The sequence below is a fragment of the Malaya genurostris genome, chromosome 3, assembly GCF_030247185.1.
Source record: "Malaya genurostris strain Urasoe2022 chromosome 3, Malgen_1.1, whole genome shotgun sequence".
Lineage (NCBI taxonomy): Eukaryota > Metazoa > Arthropoda > Insecta > Diptera > Culicidae > Malaya > Malaya genurostris.
In genome coordinates this window covers 209059301-209078894 of record NC_080572.1, presented here as the reverse complement: position 1 = coordinate 209078894, position 19594 = coordinate 209059301, and the positions used below count along the sequence as shown (strand labels likewise).

General features: G+C 37.2%; 1 protein-coding gene across 1 annotated transcript in view; it reads right to left on the bottom strand.

Moving 5' to 3' along the window:
• LOC131433705 (protein scabrous) overlaps window positions 1-18631 on the bottom strand; it is a 130205-nt gene extending 111574 nt beyond the window's left edge. The window contains exon 1 of the mRNA XM_058600245.1: window positions 16970-18631. Coding sequence (XP_058456228.1) covers window positions 16970-17388 — 419 coding nt within the window. The 5' untranslated portion in view covers window positions 17389-18631. The remainder of the gene's footprint in view (window positions 1-16969) is intronic.
• Between the last annotated feature and the right edge of the window lie 963 nt (window positions 18632-19594).

The window sequence follows — 19594 nt, the reverse complement described above, 5'->3', positions numbered from 1 at the left end:
TGGGTGTCCTTTTTGCGGTTACGGTGATTATCGATTGGATCGGGATTCGAGTTTGGGCTGGAAAAACATTCTCTCGCTTCTCCACAATTATCGGAAATCGTTGTTCATGACAATTGCAAATTGACCGAGCCTTTGAAGAGCGCACAGCTTGCCCCATTGGTTGACGATGCCGACCGATTTGCAACGCGCTGACATCACAAAGGAAGAATCACAACGGATGTTGTGTTTTCCCATGGAGAATGGTCGGACGTCGGTTTCGTATCGAGCACCCAAAATGGCAAATGTTAGGTGGGGACATGAGAGATAGCCGTTTTACTAATTGATTCCTCGTTAAATACGGTACAAGTATGACCGCATCGACCAGGAGAGCAGCGCGTTCGAAATCTTTCGGGAGACGAAGTAAAAAGTTGTTCACATTAATCTACAGTAGGGCCGGCACGGAAAAAGATTTACAGAGTTACTAGAATGATAGCAGCAGTGCTGTGATTTCACCGTATACTGACATTTCACCCCAATGGCTCGGAACCAGGGGAATTACAAACCATTAATTTTACTAACGCAATCCTATGCTCTCATATCCACAATGGTTCTTTGGCCATAAAGATATCCTACAGAGGATACTGTGAGATATTACTTTGATCAAAAAGTCCTCGGTCTGACAGAAAAAACACAATACATTTTGCAGATTGCAAATCTCTTGTCAGCTTCTGTCTTCAATCTGATAATAGAAAATAATCGCTGGAGGCCAAATCCGGGGAATATGGTGGATGCAATAGGAATTCCAATTTCAATTAAAATAATCCAATATTGTTGAGTAATATTCACTTTCGTTCGTTTTACTCTTTTCAATGTAATCAATGAATTAAACCTCATTCGCATCTCAACACACAGATGCAATAACTTTACATGCCGATGTTTGAGTCTTAGGACGCTTTGGTCGGCTTTCACCAGCTGCTGTCTACTTGGTTGGCTGTCGATTTGACTCAGGCGTATAATGATGGATCCATATTTCAGCCATTTCAACGTATGAATTCAAAAATACCAATTTATTACGCTTAAATAAGATCAAACACTTTTGTAATCCATTCCTTTGTTTTCGATTGATCCTCATAAAGAAGAAAGGTTATGCAATCACTTCGAAAATCGATTTTTGAACCGAGGCCCGAAGACCCGGAGTTTCATACACTAAAACTTCAATTTAAGCGAACTAAATTTACGCGAACTTCAGGAATTACAGGGTGACATGCGGAAAAAAATAAAATTTGTAAACCTTTTTCAGTTATGGCTTAGAACTTAGATGCAAATGAAAGGTATCAAAATGCCATACAAACATAAAGACTGTCGCAGAAAGTATGGACGCACTTTGATTTCGCTGTAAATAACATTTGCTACTTAGCCACTGTAGACTAGCTGGCGGACCTTCTTGCGAACGTTCCTCATTAAATTTCGTACAGACTTTTTGGCGACAAGTTTTGACACTTTTTTCCAATCTTTTTCGAACTGTTGAATGGTTTCGGCTGCCGAGACATATTTCCTAAGGTGTGCCTTCGTTAATGCCCAAAATTCCTGAATTGGTCGAAGTTGTGGGCAATTTGGTGGATTCATGGCTTTTGGGACGAAAGTGACATTTTTGGTAGTATACCATTGTACCGTTGATTTCGAGTAGTGGCAAGAAGCAAGATCTGGTCAGAAGACAACAGGATCCTTGTGGCTTCGAATCATGGGTAGAAGTCGTTTTTGTAAACATTCCTTGTTGTATATTTCGCTGTTTATTGAAGCAGTGCTGATGAAGGGTTTCGAAATCTTACCGCAGCTACAAATTGCTTGCCAGACCATAGCTTTCTTACAAAATTTTTCTACTTCAATCGATGTCTCGGACTGGTTTAACACTTGCCCTTCTCGCACCGTATGATATTGTGGTCCCGGCAAGGATTTGTAATCGAGTTTCACGTAGGTTTCGTCGTCCATGATTATGCAGTTCAAATTTCCAGCAAGAATCGTATTGTACAGCCTTCGAACCCTCGGCCTGATCGATGCTTCCTGTTTCGGACTACGTTTTGGTTGTTCCTGCTTCTTATAGGTTCGAAGATTCAAACGTTCTTTAGCACGAAGAACATTTGACTTCGAAGCTCCCCCTTTTTTGGCCACATCCCGAACTGAAACCTGCTTCTTTTGCTTGAACGCCTTCAGTATACGTTTATCCAACTGAGGGTTAGCCGGACCTTTTTTTAACCCGTTTTCGGTTTATCCTCAAAGGTGTTATTCTTGCCGAACTTCTTGATTGCATTTCGCACGGCTTTTTCACTTACTCTTTCCGTTTTTGATATCTTTCTCAGTGACAGTCCGCGTTCTGTGCACCATTTGTACACAATTTTTCGACGTTGTTCTGCTGAAAGTCCACGCATTTCGAAACAAACTAATGAAAACGAATAAACAACTGCACAAGTGGTTAGAGAAGAGTGCAAACAACAGAACGCAGCCATAAAAATTGACAGATTCTGAACCATTTCGAAATGGCAGTGGTTTTTTTGGTGGCGTCCATACTTTCTGGGACAGTCTTTACATTGATTTCTCGGAAACTTCTTAACCAATTTTTACAAACTATGAATCAAATAAAAGATCATAAAATTCCTTAAAAAGTCCTCGGAAAGATGATCCAGATCGGACTTCCTGTTCCGGTATTAAAGGGCGATTCGTTAACATTTTTAATTTAATGAGTATTTTTTCACAAGCAATAGCGAAACAAGGTGCACATTTTTATAAAACTTACTGCCAAATTCATCGAGTTGGTAGATCTTGTTAGTTAATGAATATATAAGACTACTTTGGGACTACTAGTCCTCGATTTCCGCTTCCGAAAGCATTGATAATAGTGAAGGAAATCTCCAAAAATGGACCTAACTTCGATTTCTCAGCAACGGTTAAGCCGATTTCCATCAATTATGATTCAAATTAAAGCTCTCATTGTTTTGAAATATTTTCGGACTTCCGGTTCCGGAAATGTAGAGCGATGAGTGTCAAATCATTCAAATCGCCATTCAAAATGACGACGCAAAACTAGTACGCGACGGTACGTGCGGCTTTGCTCCGTTCGCAGCGTGCTTTGTTCAATTTCGAATATCGTGCAGGGCTGCTAAATGAAAATTTATATTTTTATGCGAAAAAAAAGTAATTTTTTTAATTCTTCTATTCAATTTGTACCTACTTGTTAGTGTTATTAAAAGATCATGATAACGATGATTTTCTATAAAAGTACACTTATTGCCTTTCTTATATAGAAAGTTGCAATCACTTGAAAATTGACTAGTGAAAATTGGGCCAGAGGGCTGAGGGTGTCCCGTAGGTTGCTATTGAATTTCACACCGTCATTTAGAGCGACGATGCAAAAAAGGATAAAATTCTTCTAGATTTGGCTTAAAACTGAATTCAATTTGTAGGCTATATTAGTTACTTACTAAACGAGTCGGCTTCGGTTCTACTGGTTCCAAGTTCCCGGTTCCAGAAGTACCGGAAATAGTGATCAAAAAGACTATAACGAGGCTCACAAAATTTTCTCAGAGATGATTTGATCGATTTCCATAGGTTGTATTGAAATTTCCTCCGAATCCGACTTCCGGTTCCAGAACTATAGGGTAAAGTGTGTTTAATCATTTAGTGCGACGATGCAAAATGAAGAAAAATTCTTAATAATTTTACATAACATTTGTACAAATTGAAAAGGTTATGTTAGTTCATACCCAAAGAAAGTTTCTTATTCTAGTCAAGATTGAAAAAAAATCGTCGCAGAATCTTCTAGTTATATTTTTGAAAATATAAGTAATATGAAAAAGGCATCATTACACCGCTAAGTGGATTAAAAAATGTTTTTTTTTCATAGAGTACCATGTAAAGGGCTACAATTTCCTTGAATATTGCTTAAAAATTTCACTACTTTGCAGACCTTGATGTCATATGTCCAAGTAATCTCACTTCAGTTATATCTTCAGCTTCCGGTACCGGAAATAGTGATCCAATATTTCCAAAGGGAGCTCAAACCGACACGAGGAGATTAGGGCTTGAATTTTCAAACCGTCGTTTAGTAGCAAAAAACAGAAGAAATTCTTCTAAATTTTGTTCAATACTAACTACAAATTGAAAGGGTTATGTTATTTTATGCATTATATTTCTTTTCTAGTTTTAGTCAGGATTCAAAGAAAATTTTTATGAAGAATCTCGGGGGTTTATAAATCTAGTTAGCTAGTGAAATGCTTACGTTGTTTGGAATTTGATTCGACCAAAAAAGTTGGTTATTTGGCATTGTTTGAGGTCGATTCAAAATCCAGGATGAAGAATTAATTAATTGATATCGTTTATTAATACCCGGCTATAGTCTAATTACGGTTGTTCGCCGGCGAGGATGAAGAATTCTGTTCCAAAAATAACGATGGATTGTAATTTTAAGACGATTTTTGGAGCCTCATCGGTGTTTGCACGACCACGTTCAAATTTAGCATTTCAGTCAATAGCGGTTGATTTACTTATTTGCTGAATTTCGACTTCCGATTCTGGAATTGCAAGGATTACGAGTGCTCAAAATGTCTAACCATCGTTTAGAACAACAATACAAAACACATAAAAAATATCTAAATAGTACTCACCACTGTTCCAATTTGTGGGTTATATTAGTTACTGACTATACGTCTATGGAAGTATCAGAAAATAAAACTTCAAAATCGATCTCACTCTTTTTAGAAGAAATTTCTAAACAGATTTTCCAAATCTGAGATTGGAATGAAAAGTTCACAGAGCTCTGTGAAGAATATGAGTGATATAGAACATTAAAGTTGGTTCGGAAATAGTGATCAAAAGCTCTAAAACGGAACTACAATTTCTCAGAGATGCCTTAACCGATTTCTACAAACTCAGATTGGAATGAAGGTATTCTGGTCTCAAAAACTACTATTGAATATTATGCGTACTCCAACTTACGGTTCCAGAGCTACAGGGTGAAGTGCAAGCCGTTATTCGGAGAGAAAAATTCTTCTAAATTTATCTCAAACTGTTTCAATTTGTAGGTAATGGTTGGTTGCTGGCCACATAAACTAACTTCGGCTATACCGGATCCCAGTTCCCGAAAACAGTGTTCAAAAACCGCAAAACGGAACTCACTTGATTTTCGCAGAGACGACTGAATTGATTTTCACAAAACGAAACTCAAGTGAAATGTTTTATGGTCCCATAAGTTGCTATTAAATTTTATTCGGATTTCACTTCCGATTACGAGTTCAAAAATAGTAATTTGTATATGAGGAACGTAAAAGACCGTCGAGAAGATTGAAAAAAAACGAATAGCAGGCATTATTGGACACATATGACACGCATACTCAAAAATAAATGGCTGAGACATTAAATGCACTCTTACCAGCTTCTACCTAATTATGGGTAGAAACCTACCCAAAATCAACTAAAATGCATCTTCGCATTTGTAGGCAATTACATGAACGAGGCTAACTAGTGATGACCTCAACATTAATGTAAATGGAAAATTACCAAAAGCGTTGTCATGTTACAGCTATCGAATTTGTAAAAATGGCTACATGATGAATTGAACGAAAGACAGATTGCTACTGAAGAGGTACAAAATGAAGTCATTCTTACATCGGATTGCAGCTGGCAATGAAAAGTAGGTCTATTTGAAGAATTATAAACGCAACAAGCCATGTAAGACATCATCGGAGACTGCAATACTAAACTGATTCAGCAGAAGACAATGCTCTGCGTTTGGTGATTTTTATCAGCAGCTAAAAATCGATTGGTACTCAGCACTAAGCAGATCAAATGATCGATTCAATTAAAATCATTAGAATATGGCATCAGACTGAGTAAAGTCATACTCCTGCCTGACAATGCGTCATCTCACACTACGGAACCGGCCCGAACAGATAGAAAACATCCGCACGCTCTGTCACATGCGGCTTACTCACCAGACCAAGCTCCTTCAGATTACGATCGCAGAGGAGTACTTCGATAACATGAAAATGGGTCGATTTTATCTTCGAATCTAAAGAGATAGATTTGTTGTTGGCGAAAAATTCATAAATTTCCAGGAAGATGGGAAAATTGAGTAGCTAGCATTGGTCAATACTTTGAATAAAAGTACTTTTAATGTTTCGTCCTAAAAGGCGTTTCCTGGTAAATTATTATTCATTACAAATTAATTATGCGAGTATGTCTAAAGACGTAACAAATGGAGGTAGTGTAGTCCAGAACACATACTGCATTGATGCATCTTGCTTTAGTTTTTACATCTTGTTTGTTCTAAATTTAACCAAATATGTTGAATACTCTCGGCTGTAAAAACGGTTGGAAAAATTTCACGTTTGAAAATCTTATGCTCGAAGATAGAATCATTCAATAGGTAAACGGTTATTCGTAATCAAACTTTTTATATAACCAATTTATCTTGATCTCGTCGTCAGTCTTTCGTTAAGTAGATGATTCATCAACATTTTCTTTCCGCTTCATACTTTATCTTCCCATCTAAACATCAGAGTTAATCACGGCCAGCATCTTCCGGTTGAAAGGTTCGATTTAATTTAAAGTACGAAATTCCACATTTTTCAAGCAGCTCTTATTTGTGAAATCTGCCATGACCATCGCTACGTATTGGCATTCCAGTTATTTCCGTCATGTTCATGTCTTTGTCTTCACAAAGGAATTTTTTTTTCTTGCTTTAATTGGAATAATTTACTCATTAAAAACTAAACTAATATAAAATGCGGGGGAAAATTACTTTCGTATGCTAATGTACGACACCTTCCACGGCTGCTCAATTGAAATGCAATTTTTCCAAGAACATATATTCCTGAAAGCACACGCCATTGATCTTTTGCTCATTAGATATCACTGCTATTCTTCGTTAACGACATTGATTGATTACTGGGCAGGACCACCGTGACGGGAAGGTTATTGGAATGCTTCCGCTTTGTGACCTTATCCTGTCGTGCCCGGTTAAGGCAATCTAATTTCCTTGAAATTTATCTTTTTTTGGAAAGAGCGCTGTAAATGCGAATCCCTTAACAGACGCCGTAGCCATGGGTCGTCCAGGTTTCGACTATGACTCAGGTCCCGTCAGACGTGTGAATATCAACGACCGCACCGTCTACCAATGAGTACCCCAAAGAAGTTAAAGCAGGAGTTGGGTGATGTGGGAAATGTTTTGTGGCATCCGGCATTCAAATTACGCTCCATCTTCTCCTGTTACGGATGAGTCGAATGATGAATATACGAAATTTTCCCTCCCAAAAAAGGTGCGTAATTGGGTGACTACGAACGCTGGCGAACGTTTGGAGAGGAGCAGGTTTTTCGTCGAAAGTGCTCCCCGTACCTTCTGTTAGTCAGGGGATGGGAAAAGAAAATCAGATGCGTAGGTTTCACTATGTAAATCCAAATTCTAAACTTGGGTCTGATACAATGAGGAACGATTCTTATACAACTCGAAAGATGGAGTGATGCCACCCACTCTTTCCCGACCGTTGAATGTGAGCAACAATGTTCATCATTTGGTTCACCGTTCGTTTCACTTAAGATTGTGTTTGTGTGGTTTTTCTTTGACAAAGGACTCGACAACGAAATTCAACAACACACCAAAAAAAGTTAGCACGAAATGACTTTGTAATTCGGAGCAATTGACACGCATTCATTCGAGTGTGGGAGGACGAGTCTGCACACAGCGAAGATTGTGGCGAAAAATGGCACTTTTATGAAAGCATGGAAAGCATCGTGGTTGTAAATTCGGAATGTGGAGTACATCTCATTGATGTACCTAGCAGTGTATTACACTTGTATGCCAGATCCAGCCAATTGCTGATACCACTTAACTGACTTCCTAGAACATCTTTTCGGTTATATATGTACGTTCATTTATTTGAATGTGAGAACCGCTGCACGATTTGAAGATATGATAAACAAATTCAACAGAATAGATTAAAGGGACAATCGCCCGGGCGCAACGTTTTCTGGGAGGCGACAAACCAATCCTTGGGTTCTTTTTCTACTTGTCACATCGATCCCTCCAGAGATCTAGTGAGCCTTTTTGATTTTGTTTTGTTCACTAGACCAACGATGAGGGCGTCAATTCCCTTGGGTACGCCACTGAGTTTTTCCAACCAAACTGATTTCTTTTATCTTAAACTCGTTTGAAAGCTACGAGTTAATTAAGTTCTTAAATCAAATGGCGGTAATTCTCGTTTGGAAAACTTTAAATTTTTGAAGTATCTTTAAATTGTTTTAGTAGTAAATTCTTCATCCTCAATGACAATGATCGAAGTCACGACATGAGGCCGAACTTTGTCGTTTTGAAAAATTACGAACTCGCACCTCTAGTATTCAGGTTTTTTCACTTCAATGCTCGGTTTGCGGATGTATTTTATGTTTGAGATAATCTCATTGAAAAAACTTTTTAACACCAGTTCTTTTTTCCCAAACCGTTCTAGCAATTCTATGAATTGCAATAACTGTATGTAAAACAACCAATAACGTTATTTAATAGTAAGAACTAATAGCTATTTTGGGTGTAGTTTTTCAAAAAGTTAATTATTAACGATGGCGATCACTAACAAAATCATGTTTTTTTAATGCATTATATTTTGACGAAACTCTTATTGTCATGTGTATGGCAAAAGACTACTAACTAGATCCATATTAAATAAATGCCTAAAGGCTAGAATATTTTTAGCAAAGATAGTAGGGATTACTTTACTTAATATGTGGACACATTGCTCATTTCTTTTCACCGCTCCTAGTAGCTGGGGTACTCTTTTCTAAAACCGGCGAGTAATTTTGTAACGCTTCATTATTATGTTATTTGAGATAATTGTAAGAAATAGAAGTCAAAAATTTACCATTTTCTGGTTAAAAAATTTTGGAATCGGTGAATTTAGCAACATCTACCATATTCATTGCCTCCAAACGTTTCTGCGAATGGAAAAATGTTGTTCGAAAAAATCACCATAACACGTCATACTGAAACTTACAATCGGTAACCGCGTTGAACGGTATTTAGGACAATTATAATAATCCCAGAACTGTTTTCTGACGATGTTACCATAATATTTGGTTCTTACAAATGCACTGTCTAAAGGTTATCCGTCTTTGGAAAAGCTATTGTCCTTGTCGTGCCAGTAAATCAGCAGCAAAACAGGAAACTGAAATGAAAGCGCTTTAGAATGGCTAAATCTAGAGAGCGGAAGTTATATAGAGAGGTTCTTACGAAGAACCCAAGATCCATTGACAGAATTTAATCAAATGTTCATCTTTGAGGTGTATTATTCACATCCTGTGAATTGTTTTATTGTGTAGTCTGTCGTGGCCAAGGTAGAAATGAGTCAAATGGAGTAAATGGTATCTTTTAGGCAACACTGTTTTTGACAGACCACGCGAGCATCGTGTCTAGTGTCATTGTCAAACTTGTTCTATAATTTAATCATGAATAGGCCTTGGCAAAGTTAGAGGAAGATGGTGTAGATTATGTTCCGGTGGCATTATTCGTAAAATGCCGGCCGATATATTAGAGAGAGTATGCAAAAATTGAACCTTGCGCATGGGCCATCTGAAATCATTTTAAAACGTTAAATTATATTGAATCGGTTCAAATAAAGATTTAACCAATTTTCTTAAATTTTTAGTGTTTTGCCTTTCTCATATAAAAAGGTTATACAATAACTGTGAAAACTGACTTTTGAACGAAGGACTGGAGGGCCGCATGTCATATACCATTCAACTCAGCTCGACGAACTGAGCAAATGTCTGTATGTATGTGTGTATGTGATAAATAATGTCACTCGATTCTCTCAGAGATGGCAGAACCGATTTTCTCAAACTCAGATTAAAATGAAAGGTCTTTCGGTCCCATAGGTCGCTATTGAATTTTATCCTGATCCGACTTCCGGTTCTGGAATTACAGGGGGATCAATCACTTTTCTCAGAGATGGCGTGATAGATTTTCATAAAATTATATTCAAATGATAGGTCTTATGGTGTCATAGATAGATATTGAATTTTATCTTTGTCCGACTTCCGGTTCCGGAATCACAATGCAATATGTGCAAATCTATAAGGAAATTCGCATTAAATTTTCTCAGAAAGTAGTCAACCGATTTTTACAAAATAAGATGAAAATAAAAGTTCTTGAAATTTTTTAAAAAGTCCCCGAAAAGTTGATCCAGATCCGACTGCTGGTTCCGGTATTACAGTGCGATTAGTGAAAATTTTCAATTTCATTTTTTTTATCAGTGATGACGAAACGAGGTGCATATTTTTATACTGGTATACTTACTGGTAAATTCATCTATATATATATATATATATATATATATATATATATATATATATATATATATATATATATATATATATATATATATATATATATATATATATATATATATATATATATATATATATATATATATATATATATATATATATATATATATATATATATATATATATATATATATATATAGCATCGGTAATAGTGAAGAAAATCACCAAAAACGGAACTCACTTCAATTTCTCAGTAACAGTTTTATCGATTTTCACAAACCATGATTCAAATTATAGCTCTCAGTGTCTTAAGTAATACTGTGCAATTTCATCCAGATCCAACTTCCGGTTCCGAAATTATAGGGCAATGAGTATCAAAACTTTCAAACTGTCATACAAAATGATGCAAAATCGGTACGCATTGGTACGTGCTGATACGGAAGAAGAAGAAAACGCACCCGCCTAGCATACAGTGTGCTTTGTTCGATTTTGTATAGCGTGCAGGGTTGCCATATTTAAATTTATATTAAGTTGACATAACTGTTTACAAATTGAGAAGGTGATGGTAGTTTATACCGAAGAAAGTTTTTGACTTTATTCAAGTTTGAAAAAAAAATCTTGACAGAGTCTTTTTGTGATGTTTTTGAAAACATAAGTAATATGAGAAAGGAATCATTACATCACTAGATGGATTAAAATAGTTTTGTTTGTTTTTCAAATCAAATCCTATAACCTTTAAAAATCACCCTTTACATCAGCATTGAAAATCTTTTGTAAGTTGCTTTTTGGAACTTTGAAAAAAAAAGCACTGAAAATCTGCAATTAACGGTTGAGTGTACTAAAAATATACAAGGATTGACGTTCTATCACAAGCGCAGAGCAGGAATAAAACCCGAAAGAGTATTATAACAATATTTCAACACGTGATGATGCCAAAAAAAGTCGGCGTTTTGTGAGGATACGGTAAAAAAATTAGAATTTGAAGAACTGGTTTACATGCATATAAAGGCGGCAAAATGTTTTCAAATCCCGTTTTGGGAAGCTCTATACGAAGATCAAAAGACCAGATACTGTTGCTATTTGATGTTTGATGAAACATACGTTAAACCTGACCTTCAACAAACGCCAAAACAGGGCTTTTCTCCGGAAAAGATGACTAGAAAAGTAGAAGCAAATGTTTAAATCCGCATCGAATATTTACAAGCCTGAATGACAACGAAAACCGAACCGAACTGCTCTGATCAAAGTCCAATCAAAATATATTGGGCGGTCAAGCAGAATCGCAGAGAGATCTAAAACAAAGTTAAGGATGTAAATCAAATGCTTAGAAGGTGGATAAAAAATGAGGCAAGCGTACCGGATATGACGGTACACGCTCTAATGGATGGCGTGGGGCCAAATTGTCAAGACTTTTGCTAGCAAACGCGACTTCACACAATAAATAATTTAAATCCGAGTAATCTCGTAATCACTATGACAATTGGTTTTTAAACTGAGGTTCGGAGAGCCAAGTGTCATATATGGTTGATAAAGAACAAAAATGGAAGAAAAATAATGCTCAATTTTATTCCAGATTATAGTAAATGAAAAAAGCTTCAGTTTCAAAATAGCGCCTTCATAATTAAAAATATTTAGAAGGAGTAAGTTCTTCAAACCTGGTTAATTTTTTGTCTAGTATGCAAATCATGTTAGTTGATGTGTAATTCAACGAATAAAGTATTGGTAAAAGTCACAGGGTTGAAGTTCCGGTTCCAGAGTTACTGGGTAATTAGTTTGAAAAATTTGTGAACGCTATGCAACTGGCAACACAAAAGAAGCTCGAAATTTCTCAAACCAATCTCTCCTATACAGATACTCGGCTTCTGGATCCAGAAACCCTAGGGTTTATTATTACTAACCTTCAGAAATATTACGTTGATTTCGTGTATAAACAATAATTAGAACGGCATAATTACACCATTAGATGGATTGAAACAGGTTTTTGTAAATTTATCATGCTTTTATTTATTAATTATGTTTATAAAACTGTTATTCCTACAAACTGGACCAGTTTCGAGCCTAGTCAAGAACTTTTTCTTTTTTCACATCGTCGCTTTAGGTGGCGCTATAAAATTTTGAACGCTTAACCCAGTAGTTCCGAAACTGGAAGTACTAACAATCTACTAACAATGACTAACGGTTGGAATAATTTGAAGCCCAGTTTAGAATTTTTTCTCGTTTCTGGATTCGCCGCTTAAAGTGACGCTATATGCTATTTTAACACTCTTCACCCCGTGATTTCGGAACCGAAAGTTGTATTCGGATGAAATTCTAAGGCTTTGTATGGGATTATAAGACCTTTAATTTGAGCCTAAGTTTGTGAAAATCGGTTACGCTATATACGAGGAAAGTGAGTAAGTAATCAGCTTAGGTATTGGTTTTCGTTTTCTTTATAGCGTGTATGAAATCAAACAATGCCCGCTGTTTGCATTGGTCCGTACTGGTTTTGTACCGTCATTTTATATGGCGGTTTGAAAGCTTTGACGCTGATCGCCCTGTAAACCAGAAGTCAAATCCGGATGAGATTTCAAACAATGCTTTTGAAACAATATGAGCTTCAATTTAAATCAAGATTTGAGAAAATCGGTTCAAGCATCGCTGAGAAATCGAAATGAGATCTACTTTTGGAGTTTTTCTTCACTACCTTCGGTGCTTCTGGAACCGGAAAAGGGGAACTATTAGTGCCGAATCAAGTTTATATGCCCACAAACCAATAAGTTTCTCAAACTAGGAGAATTCATCAGTTAGTTTTATAGGATTTGTACTTGTTTTTGCCATCTTTTGTGCAAAAATACTCAAGAAATCAGAAAACTTTCTACTTATCACACTCTATTTCCGAAACCAGAAGATAAATCCGAATAAAATGTTCTGAAAAATTTCAAATAATTTCAAGACTATTTATTTGAATTTTAGTTTGTGAAAATCGTTTAAGCCATTTCCAGAAGAATTGAGTGCACATATTTTACCTAATTTTCTCATATATCCCTAAAATTTTGGAACCTGTAATCGGATTAAAAAAAATTCAATAACAGGCTATAAGACTTAAAGACCTTTCATTTAAATCTAATTTTGTGAAAATTGGTTCAGTCATCTCTGAAAAAGCGAGTACTATTGAATTTCATTTGGATCCGATTTCCGGTTCCGGAGTTATAGGGTAGTATGCGAAAATGAGAGAAAAATGTGCCCTCAATTTTCTCTGAAACGGCTTAACCGATTTTTACACACTAAGATTCAAATTAAAGGTCTTATAGTTTCCTACAAATTTCTAGAACATGGTCAGAGACAGGTGGGGTTTGTACCTGTTTTTGACCATCGTTAGTGAAAAAATACTCATGAAATTGGGAATTCTACACTTATCATGCTTTAGTTCCGGAACCGAAAGTCGGATCCGGATAAAATGTTCTTGAAATTTTTTAGGAAACTATAACACCTTTCATTTGAATCTTTGTTTGTGAAAATCGCTTAAGTCGTTCCCAAGAAAATTGAAACTGTCTGATAAATTCTTTTAGTTTGCAGAACTTGTTAGTTTGTGGGCATATAAACATAATTCGGCACTACTGATTCCCCCTTTTCCTGTTACGGAAGCACCAAAAGTAGTGAAGAAAAACTCCAAAAATAGAACTCACTTCGATTTCTCATTGTCTCAAAAGCTACTGTGAAATTTCATCCGGATCCGACTTCCGGTTCCGCAGTAACAGGGCGATGAGTTTTCAAACCGCCATATAGAATGACAATATGTACTACACCGGTACGTGTAACATGGAAGAAGAAAACACAACACGAACCATGCGTGCATCGTTCTTTCTCATACACGCTATGAGGAAAAAGAAACGGTTACGGCTGTCTGCTATTGGTGTGTGATATTCGTAATAGACGGTGCTGCGGTCTACATGATGATATATTATGTTAAGTGCGACCGAAAGAATAAAAAAAAATGTCAATGAAGCTAATGTAAAAGTGGCCCTGCATTGAAGTGAAATTTAAAAAGTAACCACACATCGGAATTTCAAGCTTCGCGATGTAAATACAATTTTCGCAGCCGGTAGTGCAGTAATATCGTGCCGGTGATGTAGATATGTCAATTTTAATAATAACAATAATCCTACAGTTCGCTTTCACATCTCATCCAAGTCAGTCGATAAAACAAAGCCGCTTACGTTGGGGACAGAATAAACCAAGTACAGTATTGTGTAGTGAACAATAGACCTCGAAAATGAGTGAATCAAACGAACAAAAGCTGCCGCCGACACGAAAGAATACATATATTGTTGACTTCAGGCAGTGCAAAATTCGACCTTCGATACGAGAACTTGAAGGTTTGCTTAAGAAGCAAATACATCTTGACATTAAACGTGTGCATTTACTTCAATGCAATAAGACCAATAATGTTGTTTATATAAAGTTCTAGAAGGATTGGATGCAACTCAATTCGCTAAAGACAATAATATTGTGCATTATGTGAGCATGAAAATATCAAGTACAACATTCCAGTATATATGGAAGATAGTACTATAGAAGTGCGTGTGCATGATCTTCCCTCAAGCGTCATCGATCCTTATATTCGCAAAACTATGTCCCAATACGGAGAGATTCTTTCTATCGAAAAAGAAAAGTGGAAGAATTTTTTCCCCAGTATTCTAAATGGCGTACGTTTGTTACGCATGCGTTTGAGGAGGCCTATACCTTCTTATGTAACTTTTCGTCAGGATACAAGAATCCCGTGCAAATCACTTGTTACCTATGACAATCAGATGGTCACATGTCAATATTGCCAAAAAGCTGTTCACTACGGTAAGCCATGTGATAAACTGGACAAGGAGACTACACCAAGGGACAACGGTGTTTCCTTCACACCAACCCTAAGCAACCCCAGTACACCTATGACAGTCACCAACAACAGTGAAGCATCCCCTTCAACGAAATCATCCAATGTAACCCCTATAGAACAAAGTACACCAGCTGCAATTAACAACTTACCATCCAACCAACCAGCAACTGCAACCAATGTACAATAAGATGCATCTACAGCAACTAGCAACAAAATCAACAACAATACCACCGATGCGGCAATGGATGATGAGACGAACCGCGAACAAACTGCCCCTCAATCCTCGCAGGAGGTAAATGGAAGCTCCTCTCCCCCTAGAAAAAGGGTGACAACGAGATCCAATACAAAAAATTTTTTATCTAAAAACTCAGCTCAATCGGCCACGTAAAGCTTATACCTAAATAGGCCTGAATAAAATATCCTTTGAATAAAACAATAATCCTACTACATGTTTTAGCTGCTGATTCATGCTGTTTAGCTTGACTCACATATGCGAAAGTACCAGAAACAAAGATTCGCTTCGTTTGTTAGATTCCGTTTAATTGGTTCAATCGAAATAAAGCATGAGATAATAAGTCTAGGTTTAAGGCCATCGTCTAAGTAACATGCGCGCGGGTGGTATTAGAAAATTATCGACGGAAACTGTTCCAATTTGTGATCATATTTGCCGCTGAAACCAACGAACCAACGAATCAGCTGTTCCGGTCATCTGAATCCGGTTTCGGAAGAATTGAAAATAGTAATCAAAAACTGCACAAAAGATCTCACTCACTTTTCTTCAAGATGGCCAAACAGGATTTGTAGATTTTGTTAGATTGAGTTCGAACAAACTTTCCTATATCTATTAAATGAACAGTAGTTTTTGCGAATTCCACAGTAATATTTATGATTTTATAAATAATATGAGAAAGGCATCATTACATTACTAGGTGGATTAAAACAGGTTTTGTTACATACATACACACATACGTATGTAACACACTGAATCGGATGGTATATGACATTCGGCCTCGGTTAAAAAGTCGGTTGATCGGGATACTATCTAAAACGTTCGTCAGATTCCTAGCTCCTAGTACCTCTCCAAACCAGTTGGAATTTCTGGAATATTTGTTGGATAAATTCGAATACACTTACATTTTTCTTAAATGAGAGCTGTCTTGTGTAAATCCGTTCTGAAGTGTTTGGGTGTGACTCATAACATTTTTTTAATATTTCCATGATATATTAATAAAAGTTATTCACACTAACATGGATCAACGTAGTCGTATGAACAACTCATTCAAAAGCTGCCTTTCAATCAACATAGACTGTAAGTCTTTTATCTTGTATCATTTTAATAAACATGGCTCTACCTATAACAAATCCATGTTCCTTTGAGAATGAATACCTAAAAGCATCGCAAAAAAAAAAAGAATGTTTGCAACTATAATAATACCGAAAAGCCCTGCTCCAGTACAAAGAAAGATAATACCTGCTTAATTTGTTGCTTCCTACTTAACATCTTTCCTGGAGCCGGAGAACATCTTTTTCAACGAACGGGCAGTTCGTCTTCTGATGGTAATCATTTGAAGATTAGCATAATGCTTTTTGAACGATACAATGAACTTCATCTTGTCATGCAAACGTAGAGAAATTGTTCTTCTTCGAGAAACTTTATGCTACTACCCGCATGATGCTACATCCCGAAGGACTCCCGCGAAGACTTTGAACACAATCAAGTAGTGTATCACAAAACCAAACCCCGAAAGATGTGCTTGAATTTGTGCTGGAAATATAATAATTCAAAAACGAACTTACCTCATATGATCAAGCTCCTCGCGAATCTCGGCATTCGTCAGCTCAATCGAGTTTTTACGCACAAATTTCTTCAAATTGTCCTCGAGCATTTTGTAATCCTCCAGTCGCTGGTTCGTTAATGTGTTCAGCTGTTTGGTAAGTACTCGCACTTGGTCTTCCAGCGACAGAACCGGCGCCACGCTTTCGCCGTCGAACAAATCCGAACCGGCAACGATTGATTTATCCTCCAACCGCGCCAGATTTACGGTGGATTCTCGATTAATGTTATTAACCGAAGCCGTGGTGGGGCCTCCGAGGGTGCTTGAAACGGTCAACAACATTAATCCGAGTGCAACGGTCAGCTGCGATAATAAATTCATCATGTTGTTCATTCTGCTTCTGGATATTCGTTTCGCTGTAAGGTTATCCATTACATACATAAAATTTCTGTAGCTTCTGTACCGCAGTCCTCGTTCGTGCCTGCAAGGATGAAAAGCAAACTTTCCCGTATTGCTTTTGCCTTACAGGAAGCGGAACACCAAATTGAATTACATTCACTTTACCGAGCAGCACTTGCTTGAATCACGAATATCCGCCACTGCACAGGTTTGCAAACACAAAGGATGTCGAAGTTGGCAGCCTACCTCAAAATAACTTCCTCGGCGATCAATGAATTTTCAATTATGATCATTACTAGTTCCGATATTTCCTTTTTGGTGCGTAAATAACACGGTCTTTGATACGCACTTCAAACGGGAATGACGCCACAGGATGCCAAACAATTGCATAAACTGATATTAAGTTATTTGTTATTAGCACTACGACTCACATCAATTGCATCGAACAAATTTGCAACAAATGGATATCCGCATCCGTTCGAACTCCAGTCGTGAGAAATTGATCAATTTTACGGTTCACACTTGCTTCTCGAACCTCCAGTGAGGCACGCTTACTTCCGTCGTCCGCAAATGACACTACTTTCTTGTTTGGTTGCTGTTTATGTGCACATCCGACCGGATAAATTTATGGGCAAATAATCGTTGATTCGCACATAAACGACACGAGAATGGTACAACGTCGGAAAAATATCACTCGATAAAACGCACGTACCCGACTGACTCGTCCAAAGTAAATGTGACCGCGTTGTAAATAAGTGATTAGTGCAGGAAGTAGCAAAAAAAAGAACGAACGATACACATGAGCTGAATCTATTCCACAAGTTGATTACAAGAACCGTTTCTGCTGTGTTCCTGTGCAGATGTGCTTATCTCACGCGGACGAAAATTACTCACAACAGTTCACGAACAGCGGAAACACAGCGACTTCGTCATTCTAGCCGTTGGATACCGTTACTCCATTCATAAATATTTTATTCACACTCCGAAATACCAAGGATGTGGGGTACCTTGGTTCCGGAAAAATCAATAGCCAATGCGCAACGAACGCGGCAAGAAAAACTAAAACAAGATACTACCAACAACGTTCAACGCAGCAATGGTTTTTAAATTTCGTTTCTTCCAAATTTGAGTATTTTACACACAATCGCTTCCACAATCACTGAGCACTATTGGCATAGGTTGTACGGTAACGCACTTTGCGCATAGAAAACAGCATCAAAGCTATCACCTTTGATCACACATTTGAACTCGATTCGCAGTGCTGTATCCTTTCCATGCAACGATCCACACACCAACTGACTATACTGAAGTCCTTGCTGATAGCTTTTATACGACAGGTACATCACTCGCATTCGCTCTCATGGAAAGTGCATTTTCTTTTTTGATTGCGCTCTGTTTGAGAGCGGCGGCAGAGACCGCTTCCGGAGGATTCTCTCCATTTAGGCTACGATTCGCTCGTCAACCGATCAGGCGAGAGAGAGAGAACAACGAATAACATCGCAGAATTTCAACTGCAGCGATGTTTCCGGCACATGTTAACCGAGTCAACGTTTTGTTTTGCTTCTACAACCACGTTTCGGCTTTACTCGAGACGAGATAATAACGTTAATGACGTATGAGTTTAAATAAATGGAAAAGGCAGATATGCAATACGTTTGTTTTTGTTGTTTTATGCGATGATGTAACAGATGTGAAACACTAAATGAGAACTGGCGCTATTATCGATGGTACCAACATCGTTATTACGAATTCGCTGCATGGCTAGGAAAATTTTTCCATCAGAATAAAGTATTCCCGTTGCGATATTATTTGCAAGCACACAAAAAGGCAGCAAACACCAGTTAGCTTTGGTTTGTAGACTTTATTTTCACTGACCTAGCAGTGAAAGCCTCGTTGGATCGATACACAGAGTCGACACACGAGGGCTGAAGATTCTTTCTCACAAATTATTCGAAACTCCACCGCACCAATACGAGATGACAAGCTCATATATTGAGAGCTCCATCGCAGTTCACTAAATTCATTCCAAATACAATTTCTTTAAAAAAAATTACAGATGCAAAGTTATTATGAGTTATTTTACACTGTAAATAAAATAAAAACAAGCAGAACGGTAAGTAAGGAAAGTTGATAATACACTTTCAGCGAACCTATTATCTTAATTCGGAGCAGAATCAACGAGTTATAATAATCTGACGAATAGTAAAAACCTGTTTTAATCCACCTAGTTATGTAATGATGTCTTTCT